At 47.6% G+C, this 12464-nt stretch overlaps 1 protein-coding gene across 2 annotated transcripts in view; it reads left to right on the forward strand.

The window, feature by feature from the left end:
• The window catches only part of COLQ (collagen like tail subunit of asymmetric acetylcholinesterase), a 65988-nt gene that overhangs the window by 28355 nt on the left and 25169 nt on the right, over positions 1-12464 (forward strand). For both annotated transcript variants that reach the window (XM_079923336.1, XM_079923337.1), the window contains exons 2-5: positions 5029-5141; positions 6264-6365; positions 11037-11081; positions 11411-11437. In XM_079923336.1, coding sequence (XP_079779462.1) covers positions 5029-5141; positions 6264-6365; positions 11037-11081; positions 11411-11437 — 287 coding nt within the window. The remainder of the gene's footprint in view (positions 1-5028; positions 5142-6263; positions 6366-11036; positions 11082-11410; positions 11438-12464) is intronic.

Consider the following 12464-nt stretch of genomic DNA (forward strand, 5'->3'; position numbering starts at 1 on the left):
CAGCAACTTAAAACAATCTTGTTTATATACAGACTGCTATATCAAAACCTCATGGTAACTGCAAACCAAAAATCTACAATAGATACGCATACAAAAAGGAATCCAAACACAACATTAAAATTAGTTGTCAAGTCACAAGAGAAGAGAACAAAAGAGGAAGGGAAGGGAAAGGACCTGCAAAAACAAATCCAAAACAATTAAGAAAATGTCACTAGGAACATACATATTGTTAATTACCTTAAATGTAAATGGATTATATGCTCCAACCAAAAGACATAGATAGACTGGCTGAATGGATACAAAAACAAGACCTGTATATATGCTGTCTACAAGAGACCCACTTCAGATCTAGGGACACATACAGACTGAAAGTGAGGGGATGGAAAAAGGTATTCCATGCAAATGGAAATCAAAAGAAAGCTGGAATAGCAATACTCATATCAGATAAAATAGACTTTAAAATAAAGACTGTTACAAGAGACAAAGAAGGACACTGCATAATGATTAAGGGCTCAATCCAAGAAGAAGATATAACAATTGTAAGTATATATGCACCCAATATAGGAGCACCCCAATATATAAGGCAAATACTAACGACATAAAATGAGAAACCAATAGTAACACAATAATAGTGGGAGACTTTAACACCCCACTTTCATCAATGGACAGATCATCCAGACAGAAGATCAATAAGGAAATACAGGCCTTAAATGACACATTAGACCAGCTGGACCTGATTGATATTTATTGAGCCCTCTACCCAAAAGCCACAGAATACACATTCCTCTCAAGTGCACATGGAACATTCTCCAGGATTGATCACCTGCTGGGCCATAAAGGAAGCCTTGGTAAATTTAAGAAAATTGAAATCATATCAAGCATTTTTCTGACCACAACACTATGAGATTAGAAATCTACTACAAGAAAAAAACTGTAAAAAACACAAACATGTGGAGGCTAAACAATATGCTGCTGAACAACCAATGGATCACTGAAGAAATCAAAGAGGAAATTAAAAAAAGACAGGGTGAACAGATGCACAGAAGGAAGCGTAACAGAGGAGAGGGGGAGAAGAGGAGGTGGGGGGGAGAGAGGGAGAGAGAGGAGGTGGGAGGGGGGAGAGGAGAGAGGGGAGGGAGGGGAAGGAGAGGGGAAGAGAGAGGAGGGGGGAGGAGAAGAGGAGTGCTAGGAGTTTCAGTTCCTGCTCTTCCTAACATTTGGCAGCTTTATGATGAACCTCCCTTTTCTCCCACCTGAGCCGGTGTGAATGAACTTCTGCTTCTGGCAGTCACAGTGGCCTGAATAGAACGTTGTCTCTACCTGCTTTTCCTCCCTCCCCCTGGGGAGCCTTCCTCTTCCATCACCCCTGCCCCATCCAGTCCTTCAAGGTCTAGCTCTAGTGCCCCTGACTGCCCTAGACAGTTCCTGGGTCTGGAAGACTTCCTGTCTGAATCTTCCCCAATCTTCCAGAGCTAGCAGGAATACCACCTCCTCCAGAAAGGCTCCCATGTCCCTCCCAGCTGGTCATCACCTCTTCCCTGCTTCTCTGAATTCCCTCAGTTCCTTGTTAACTTACCTGGCCTGGGGCAGATGCTGCTTTTTTGTGGGAACCAGATTCTGTGGACTGTTCATGACCAAGCCAGTCTCCAAACATGGGATAAGACAACAGTTTCTAATGGGGCCATATTGTTTGTTTGTTTGTTTTTTATTTTTATTGAAGTATTTTATTGAATTACAAAGTTGTGTTAGTTTTTGGTATACAGCAAAGTGATTCATATATATATATATGAATATGAATATATATTCATATATATATATGATATATACATATATATCAGATTCTTTTCTATTATGGTTTATTACAGGATATTGAATATAGTTTCTGTGCTATACAGAAGGACCTTGTTGTTTATCCACTTTATATATAGTAGTTTGTATCTGCTAATCCCAGACTCCTAATTTATCCCTCCCCCATCTTTCCCCTTTGGTAACCATAAATTTGTTTTCGGTGTCTGTGAGTCTGTTTCTGTTTTGTAAATAAGTTCACTTGTATCATTTTTTTAGATTCCACATATAAGTGATATATTTGTCTTACTCTGACTTACATCACTTAGTATGATAATCTCTATGTCCATCCATGTTGCTGCAGATGGCATTATTTCATTCTCTTTTATGGCCGAGTAGTATTCCATCGTATACATGTACCACATCTTCTTTATCCATCCATCAGTGGACATTTACGTTGCTTCCATGTCTTGGCAATTGTAAATAGTGCTGCGATGAACGTAGGGGTGCATGTATCTTTTTGAATTAGAGTTTTATCTAGGTATATACCCAGGAGTGGGATTGCTAGATCACATGGTAGCTCTATTTTTAGCTTTTTAAGGAAACTCCATACTGTTCTCCATAGTGGCTGTACCCATTTACATTCCCACCAACAGTGTAGGAGGGTTCCCTTTTCTCCACACCCTCTCCAGCATTTGTTATTTGTAGACTTTTTGATGATGGTCATTCTGACTGGTGTGAAATGGTGCCTCATTGTAGTTTTGATTTACATTTCTCTAATAAGTAGTGATGTTGAGCATCTTCTCATGTGCCTATTGGCAATCTGTATATCTTTTTTGGAGAAATGTCTATTTAGGTCTTCTGCCCATTTTTTGATTGGGTTGTTTGTTTTTTTGTTGTTGAGCTGTATGAATTGTTTGTGTATTTTGGAAATTAATCTCTAGTTGGTTGCATCATTTGCAAATATTTTCTCCCATTCTGTAGGTTGTCTTTTTGTTTTGTTTATGGTTTCCTTCGCTGTGCAAAAGCTTATTAGTTTGATTAAGTCCATTTATTTATTTTTGCTTTTATTTCTATTGCCTTGGGAGACTGACCTAAGAAAACATTGCTACAATTTATGTCAGAGAGTGTTTCGTGGGGCCACATTGGAAATTTTCATTTTCAGTTGTCACAGTGGCTGAGGTGAGAGGTTTCCCGCAAAGAGTGGGACAGAATCATACATGAAGAGTGGTTCCATGTCCCACATGACTCTGAAATGTCACATGGATGATACATACCCTGTATAATTATCTCATCCTAGAAACCGATTCCCTTTGACATCAAATTTGTTGAACGGTTGTAGTATGAAACTGAGTTTTCTGAGACTACAACTGCTGAGTAATGACTGTGCTTTGTTTGGTTGGGATTTTACCCAGTGTTTTTCATCATTTAAGAAAATCACATTGCACAGCGGGCACGTCACTTGAAGCATCTGTGTTGCCTCTACTGCACCTTGTGTTCGTAGCTGTTGCATTCAGTGCGGTTTCGCATATAGGTGCAAGCATCTGACTACATCATCATGTTTCCTGATGTGCTAGTGCCTGGCCACTTATAGTCACAATATGCCTGTTTATATCATAAATCACTTTTCTGAGAGTTCTCTTTTATATTATATTCAGAGCACTATATTGATTTTTTAATTGTATAGGTATGTTGTATTATGTATGAATTTCATTTTAGGATAACAAAGGTGTCTTTAAAAATGTTCCTTGCCAATGGGGGCATTGTGTCTGAGGGCGCTGAGGACCACTGGCCCTGCCAGTGGATGCTCCTCTGCTGGGTGTGAGGGTGTGGGTGTGCTCAGGGCAGTGATTCCCGGGGCGCTGGAGCTGACACAAGCCGCCCCACACCGGGTGCCTTCTGGGGAGCACCTGCTGGTTGCCTGGTGTGTGAGGCAAGTCTTGGATCCCAGGGTGGAAAGAGAAGGCTAGCACTGTCCCCTGGGAGACAACACTGAAAACTGGGTTCAGGGCAAGAGGAGTGCAGGGGGTGGGGGGAAACCCGCCCATGTTCTGTGAGATCCGAGGTTTGGAGAAAGGCTGGAGATGGAGGTACCATCACGAGACCAAAACTGGGAGCTGGAAAATTACAGCTTTGGGCGATCATGGATCTCACTGCTATGAATGTTCTAGTACGTGTGTTGGGTGAACACATACTCGCTTTTCCATCGGTAAACGCCTAGGAGTGAGTTGCCGAGCTATCGTATGTGCCTATGTTCAGCTTTTGTAGACAATGCCGAGAATTTTCCAAAGAGGTTGAAGCAATTTCCACTCCCACCAGCCAATGCATGAGCCTGAATGGGAACCCTATTCAGCAGCATAAAAACGACAAGCAATGACCAGGAAGCCCCTCACAGACACTATGTAGAGCAAAAGAAAGACACAAGAATTCCCGTTCATATAAAGTTCAAATACAGGCACAAGGACTTCCCAGGGCTAGCAGCCAGGGTGGTGTACAGGGAGCAGTGCAGAGACTGGACAGGAGCTGAAAGGGCTTCTAGAGGCCAGGGAGTTCTGTGTCTCCACCCAAGTGCTGGCTTCTAGGGTGTGTCCCCTTTGCAGAAATCCAGTGGGCTGTACACTTAGGATCCGTGTCCTTCCTGCCAGGTACACTTCAACACTGAACATGTACTAACACTGCACACGGGCATGTGACAAGGAAGCTGTAAGTATCCAGGGTCCTCTCTTCATCTCCTCACACCTGTGTCTGGAGACATTAAACCTTAGCTCTCCAGTGAGCATGGGTGACCTCGAATGTCTGTGTAGAGTCTGGAGTCAAATTTATGTTTGAAATCCTGGCTCTGGGTCTGATCAGCGCTGCCCCCAGCCCTGCTGCCTCCCCGCTCAGAACAGTTCCTTCTGGGCACAGCATCAAGGGTATTAACAGACACTGCCTTCTCCCCAACTGTTGGGGGTACCTTATGAGTAAGTTTGAACTTGGCATTCCTTGTCCCATCTACAGAGTGACCAGTCAGTGTCTGGAGAAGCAGCCCTGGACCTCGTGATGGTCACAGTGGCCACACCATCTGTTCATTTATCCAGTGAAGGCAGGGGAGGGCTAGATCAGGTATAGGCAGGAGGTGTGCTCACACCCAACAGCCTGGAAATGAGACTCGAAAATGAGACGCAGTCTTCCCGGGCGTGGTGGACACCCAGAGGCCCTAGCACTGACCCCACGCTAATGAGCATTGTTTTCTCTGAACAGCCCTTCCCGGCCTGGATCAGAAGAAGCGTGGCGGCCACAGAGCATGCTGCCTGCTGACCCCCCCGCCACCCCCTCTGTTCCCACCACCGTTCTTCAGAGGGGGCCGAAGTCCGGTGAGTAGCTTTGGGCTCATGAGAGCAGACATGCAGGTCCCAGGGCCACCACACAGCTCACCTTCTCCCCCACTGCTCAGTGGGAGTCTGTCCGGAGGGATCTAGCTCTCTGCCCTCACGTGGCACGCGGAGCCCAGATTGGACATTTAGCTGTTTCTGGTACGTGTCTGTTCTCCCACCACCTTAAACAAGTGATGAAGGGAAATGCTTCTCAGCAGGGAATTGGACTTGGCAAGGTGTTCCATCCTCTCAAAAACATTGAGGTGAATTTATAACTTTCTGGTTATAAAGCTCCTATCAGTGGCTCGGACATGGAATTTTCCCTTCTGTCTTTCTTCTCCCCAAGTGTTTGTGAAATTCCCTTCCACAGCCCGAACTGAACTTACACCATATCCATGAGGTGACACAGGAAACAGTCCTGTGAGAGGGAACGGAAGTGGGGAGAGAGGAAAAGGTGAGGAAAGAGCAGGGTCGGAGAAGCTGACCTAGAAGATAGCTGGCCAGGGCATTTCAGGGATTTGAGATGCTCAGATCTTTCCAGAACCTCTTAGACCTGTACCCTCCAGTACAGTAACCACTGGCCCTATGTGACCAGCTCCAGTTGAGATGTGCTGAGTGTAAACTACACATTGGATGCATTTTATAAGAATGTAAAATATCTCAGTAATTTTTTTACATTGACTATACATTGAAATAATAATACTTGGGATATATTGGGTAAGATAAAATACTTATTAAAATTGATTTCACTTGTTTCCTTTTACCTTTTTTATGTGGCTACCAGGAAATTTTGAACTATATAGGATGTCTCGCATTGGTGGCTCACATTATATTTCTCTTGGATGGTGCTGTCCTGGACATTGGATAAAAGCCCCTGAGTGAGCTTCCTAACTCCATCCGAGAGGTCATTATCTCTCTCTAATCCATTCAAACCAGGTTCGTCTCAGAGCAGATGAGAGAATGGAAACTGGGGACCCAGAGGTCGCCTTCTTGAGATGCCCACTGGGTGTCAGGGAAACGCCAGCCTCAGGGGCTGGGCTATAGAACAGGTCTGTGTCCAGGAGGTAACCATTCTTCTGTCCCCCAAGTCTGACCTGTAACCTGTGTCGCTTTGCCTTGAAGCTTCTCTCCCCAGACATGAAGAATCTCGTCCTGGAACTGGAGACCACACGGGCCCCATGCGTGCAAGGGTCGCTCAGCTCCCCCGGGCCTCCGGGGCCCCAGGTCGGTGCATCCCCCAGGCCCTACCCTGCTGTCCTCTGTTCAGAGCAGGGATGCCCTCTGGGCAGAGCTGCCCCTTTTCAGGTGACATGGGGTTGTCTTCCTGCCCTGGAGGAACCACATGGACAGAACACTGGTTCATCTCTGGGGGATTCTGCCTCCCAGCCTTGACGACCTCCTCCACACAATGGGGATAATAACTTCCCTTGCAGTACTGGATTTGGGGGGTGACCAAGTGAGCTGCTTGGTCGCTTGGGCACCCCCCAAAGTGGTGATAATGGGTGTGGTTATTATTATAGTTATCACCAGACAAACATTTGATGACAATGTGACCCCACCAGTGGACCCAGAGGTACCTGCATTCAGGCCAGAAAAATGGAGGTAACAGGGAACTTGTTACCCTGAGCTCAGTTTGGCCCCCAGATACTGGCACCACGTAGCTGACCTCTCCCCACCAAAGCTCAAGTAAGAGTGAGAAAAAGGCAAAATGCTAGAGAAAGGATTTTCTAGGCAGACAAAGAGTACCCTCCAGAGACCCTGTCTCACGGACTCCTGGCCCCTCTGGCCGGCCTGGGAGAGGGGGTCCATTGAGGAGGAACATCCCTCAGCCTGGGGTCTGGGCCTGCCATGGGGACGGGAAAGAGGAATTATGTCACCCTTCCTGGGGAACCCCTCCTGTGTCTTTCCATCATGGGAAGAAGACCAGACAAACTCCTCACCCTGGGAGCAAAGCCCCACACGCGGCACGCGGGGACCGTTATCTCCTGCATCAGCTCAAATGACCACCACTGCCCACTCAATGTAGCCACAGTGTACCTGTTGAGTGCTCAAGCACCCGAAGCTTGCTCCAGCCTTAGGGCCCTGCGGCTTGTGGCTCCGGCCGTTTGGCACGCTCTGCCTTCTGATTTTCACCATGGCCAGCTCCTTTGTCCCTCAGCACTCAGTGTGCCCGCCACCTCCTCAGACACGTCTGCTCAGCCACTCCGCCTGCAGTACCCTCCCCGTCACTCTCCACCCAATAACCTATTTTCTTTCTCAGCAGAGTTTTCTCACGTTGTTACGGTTTTCTTAGTTTTTGTTCCTTTGGTCTCCCTTTCATAAAATGTCAGCTCTATGGCTGGGGTTGGCAAACTATGGCCAGGGGTCCAATCTGGCTTTTTTTTGTAGTTAAATATTATCGTCTCTGGCTGCTTTTGCACTAACGGGTAGAGTTGAGTAGTTGTGACAGAATTGCTGTATCAGAGCCACAGCCTAAGATACCTCCTATCTGGCTTCTTACAGAACCCGTAAACTGACCCCTGGTCTTGCGAGCAGGGACATTGTCTACCTTGCTCATGCTGTGTGCCCAGCCCACACCAGTGCCCGGGGTGTAGAGCTTCCCCATCAATATTTGTTGAATGCAATGAGGAAAACAGGTGGACCAGAGCTGCCACAGAGGGGCTCGGGAGTCTGCATAAAGGCATGGTGGGCACCCGAGGGTCAGCTCTGGGGGGATTTCTATCTTCCCAGCCTTGAAGTCCATGCTGACAGCAAGTGATAGCACATGAGAAACGATGCTGAAAGCTCAGCCTCCCTGCACTGGTGCCGAATCAAATCTCAGAGACAGAGTTTTGGGTGAAGTAGAAGAGGACAGCTTTATTACTTTGCCAGGCAAAGGGGGCCACAGCGGGCTAATGCCCTCAGAACTGTGTGTCCCAACCCCAGACGACTGGATGAAGAGTTTTATAACAGTGCTTCAAGGGTGGGGTCTCTGACAAGATTAGGGTGTGAGCAGGGCCTGCCCTCCTTTAACCTCATCTCCTCACCTTGATGAGCTGCTCTGGTCCCTTTAATCTTGCCTCAGGTGGTCTCCTGGCTGCTCGTCCTTTGTTCGAATCCACCCTTTGGAACTCAGAGAAGGTCATAGAGGCTGGAGTCTTGCCTACAAGAAACAGGGGACAGTAAGGCCAGACACTATAAAGCTCTTAGAGGAAAACATAGGCAGAACACACTATGACATAAATCACAGCAAGATCCTTTTTGACCCCCTTCCTAGAGAAATGGAAAAAAAACCCAAAAATAAGCAAATGGGACCTAATGAAACTTCAAAGCTTTTGCACAGCAAAGGAAACCATAAACGAGATGAAAAAACAACCCTCAGAATGGGAGAAAATATTTGCATATGAAGCAACTGACAAAGGATTCATCTCCAAAATTTACAAGCAGTTCATACAGCTCAATATCAAAGAAACAAACAACCCATTCCAAAAATGGACAGAAAACCTAAACAGACATTTCTCCAAAGAAGATATACAGACTGCCAACAAACACATGAAAGGATGCGCAACAGCACTAATCATTAGAGAAATGAAAATCAAAACTACAATGAGGTATCACCTCACACCAGTCAGATTGGTCATCATCAAAAAATCTACAAACAACAAATGCTGGAGAGGGTGTGGAGAAAAGGGAACCCTCTTGCACTGTCGGTGGGAATGTATATTGATACAGCCACTATGGAGAACAGTATGGAGGTTCCTTAAAAAACTAAAAACAGAACTACCATACGACCCAGCAATCCCACTACTGCGCATATACCCTGAGACAACCATAATTTGAGAAGAGTCATGTACCACAATGTTCACTGCAGCTCTAAATAGCCAGGACATGGAAGCAACCTAAGTGTCCATCGACAGATGAATGGATAAAGAAGATGTGGCACATATATACAATGGAATATTACTCAGCCATAAAAAGAAACGAAATTGAGTTATTTGTGGTGAGGTGGAAGGACCTACAGTCTGTCATACGGAGTGAAGTAAGTCAGAAATAGAAAAACAAATACTGTATGCTAACACATATATATGGAATCTAAAAAAAAAAAAAAGGTTCTGAAGAACCTAGGGGCAGGACAGGAATAAAGACGCAGACGTAGAGAATGGACTTAAGGACACGGGGAGGGGAGAAGGGTAAGCTGTGACAAAGCGAGAGAGTGGCATGGACATATATACACTACCAAACGTAAGGTAGATAGCTAGTGGGAAGCAGCCGCATAGCACAGGGAGATCAGCTCCGTGCTTTGTGACCACCTAGAGGGGTGGGATAGGGAGGGTGGGAGGGAGGGAGATGCAAGAGGGAAGAGATATGGGGATATATGTATATGTATAACTGATTCACTTTGTTATAGAGCAGAAACTAACACACCATTGTAAAGCAATTATACTCCAATGAAGATGTTAAAAAAAAAGAAACAGGGGACAAAAAAAGGCCTCCGTGCCTGGGACCGCCGCAGGCCCCGCTCGGTTTCAGAACCCACAGCGAACCCATGGGAAGGAGGTCCCTGCTGCCCCCAGACTTCGGTCTCCAGCCCCATATGCATGCCTCCAACCTCGTGCAATCCCACGTGTGTCACTCCGAGGCTGTGCTGCCGACTCTGGGGACACAGTGTGAGGACCAGCAACACTGGCGTCACCTGGGAACTTGCTGGAAACGCAGAATCTCACCCTCCCCTCCTCCATCCCACATCCTTCAACCAGAATCTGCATTTTAACAAGACCCTCCAGAGGAAATCAGTCCATATCAAAGTTTGGGAAGTGCTGAGCTAGGGAGAGCACAACGGCCTGTTACATAGTTCTCGTCCATTTCAAGAAAATGGAAAAAAGTGAGGCTTGGAAAAGAAAAAAGAATGGAACTGAAACTCTCCCTCCTCCCGTCCCTAAAACAGGAGAATAAACCAAAGATAGTGGTTCCCAAACTTTTCTGCACATTAGAATCCACTGGGATTCCTGTGTCCCTCGGGAATTTTAAAAGATTCCCCAGGGGTTTCTAATGTGCAGAGAGGCTTAGCAACCCCTGGCTGAGGGGTTGTTGGTGATCTGGACAAGCCTCATAGAAATCCTGTTTCAGACAGGCTTTGCGTGAGGCGTGCTCACCTGCAGATCTTGGGGATGAAGTGGTGGCCTGGGGGTTTTGGTGGATTCCTCTTTGCTGTCCTGGGGAGCTTGGAAGACCGTTGGCCAACTGAGCATTTCATAGGCGCGTACGCTGAAGGCAGCTGCATCCTGCCATAGGGGGTGTCAAGCTTTAGTGCGACGGGCCCTGGAGTCCCTGAGCTGGACTCAGCCCCACTCCCGTGGCCGGGCCGTGGGACAAAAACGCACTCTTCACATCTTAAAACAGAAGACTTTTGCTGTACCTGGTACCCATAGATCCACCATGGGAATTTCTGTGTCAGCTGCTCCTGCGAGCAAAGCCTAACTTCCGTCTTGTCTGGGCCCCAGGGAAACTTGGTAAGAGCAGCCGAAAAGACGTGAGAGGTGGTGCAGCATCTCGTTGTCAGCAAATAGCATATCTTCACGTCTCTTTAGCTCCTCTCACCAAGCACTCAGGATGTTTCAGGCAACCCAAGAATTCCAGGGAGAAAATGAAAATCACAGAGTAGGTGTGTGACCATTCATTACAATGGTGCTGCTGGAAACAGCCTAGAGAAAGCAAGAAGAGGGGGCCTAGGGAGGAGGGGCCTGGGCTGGAGAGTGTGGAGTGTCCTTCCTGCCGTGTCTGGAGCCCTGAGTCTGCAGAGAGAAGGAGGCTGCTGAGGAGCTAGGGCCCAAGGAGCCCCTCCCGGCCTTGGCTTCCTCCCACCGGCCTGCCTTGGGCTCATGCATGCTTTCTTCACTTCTTATCTTGATCGTGTAGGGCCCGCCTGGGCTTCCCGGCAAGACAGGACCAAAGGGAGAAAAGGTACGAACCACCTGTGTCTTCACCCCACCTCTCCTTGGTAGTTCCAGCCTGTTTTCTGGGGGCGCCACTGAGGGTTTGCAAGCTCAGATTTCAAAGCACGTGCTAATCCTGCCTTAGTGCGTGAGGATGGGCTCCGGGGTGACTGGGCTGCTGAAGGTGTGGGACCCCGCCGGTGCATCTGGGGGGGCCCCCTGACGTGGTGGGGGTGCTGTGAACCGCCAGGTGACCAAGCCGCATGGGCATGCCCGCTCATCAGCCCTGCTAAGCCCTCTGATTCCAGAACTTTTCCTCCAAAGCAGCCTCTGCTTACCTGTCTTCTCCATCCACAGGGGGAGCTTGGCCGACCGGGAAGGAAGGTATGGTCCATGCTGTTCTGTCAGCATTAGGCGGGCAGCTGTGCTCGGTGTGCATGGGTGTGCGCACTCCTAGGGGTGGGGACCAGCTGCCCACCTCCGCGGCCCTGATACCCGGATGGCTGATGACAGCACTGCCATCCGATGAGGACAGTAGTGACTGGCATTCGGACTTCTGCCAGAGGCTACCAAGCCTGGCCAGGTTTCCCCCAGCCTCACGCCACCTCATCCTGCCATCCATCAGAGAAACCCTCCAAGGCCTCAGCCAGTGGCACCAAATGACTCTCACTGTCAATTTGATTAAAGTGGAGTAAAGTGTCAGACAGAAACAAATGGCTTTGCTTTAAGGCCCAGCTGAAATAAATGGGAGTTACTTCAGGTCACAGGGACTCAGTAAACCAAACACATGTTATTAAGGTTCTCATTAGTGTCAGGAAGGAGTCAACCCCCTGCCGCTTGCTGTAGTCAATGGATGCGGGCACTGAAATTGTAGGTCTTGGTGATATAGAAGAAGGTTCAAAACTTTGGCCAAGAAAGATGCCTCTGGTTCTAAATATAAATTACTATTTTCCCCGTTAAATGTTTTATTCAAATACTTTCACTATCAATAAGAGCCTCAAACAGACCTTTGTAAGGCAAAGTTCCAACCCTTTAAGGCACAGCTGACCACTCCAGTCAAGGCCCAGCGGTCGACTGAAGTGCTGGGCTGGGAGGATTCTGCCATCGTCTCCATGCTCAGGACTAACAAGGGCCGTGATTGATTAGTGATGTCTGCCATGGATGAGGAAGGCAGGAGCAGGAACTAGTACACATGCCAGTGCCTGTGATGTCTGGGTAGGGGCTGAGCCTTCCACATCTCCAGCTTGGCTAACTGAAATTAGCCAGTGGGTGCAGAGGTCAACATAGACCCCAAGTCGCTGCTCCCATGCTCTCTTGCAGGGCTTACTCTTCCATAGCTCCTTGGCTTATGTTGGGTTCCCTAGACACAGAGATAGAGATGGTCCATGCCATGTGCAAGTGAATTAATGAT

Source organism: Stenella coeruleoalba (assembly GCF_951394435.1).
Source record: "Stenella coeruleoalba genome assembly, chromosome: 5".
Taxonomy (NCBI): Eukaryota; Metazoa; Chordata; class Mammalia; order Artiodactyla; family Delphinidae; genus Stenella; species Stenella coeruleoalba.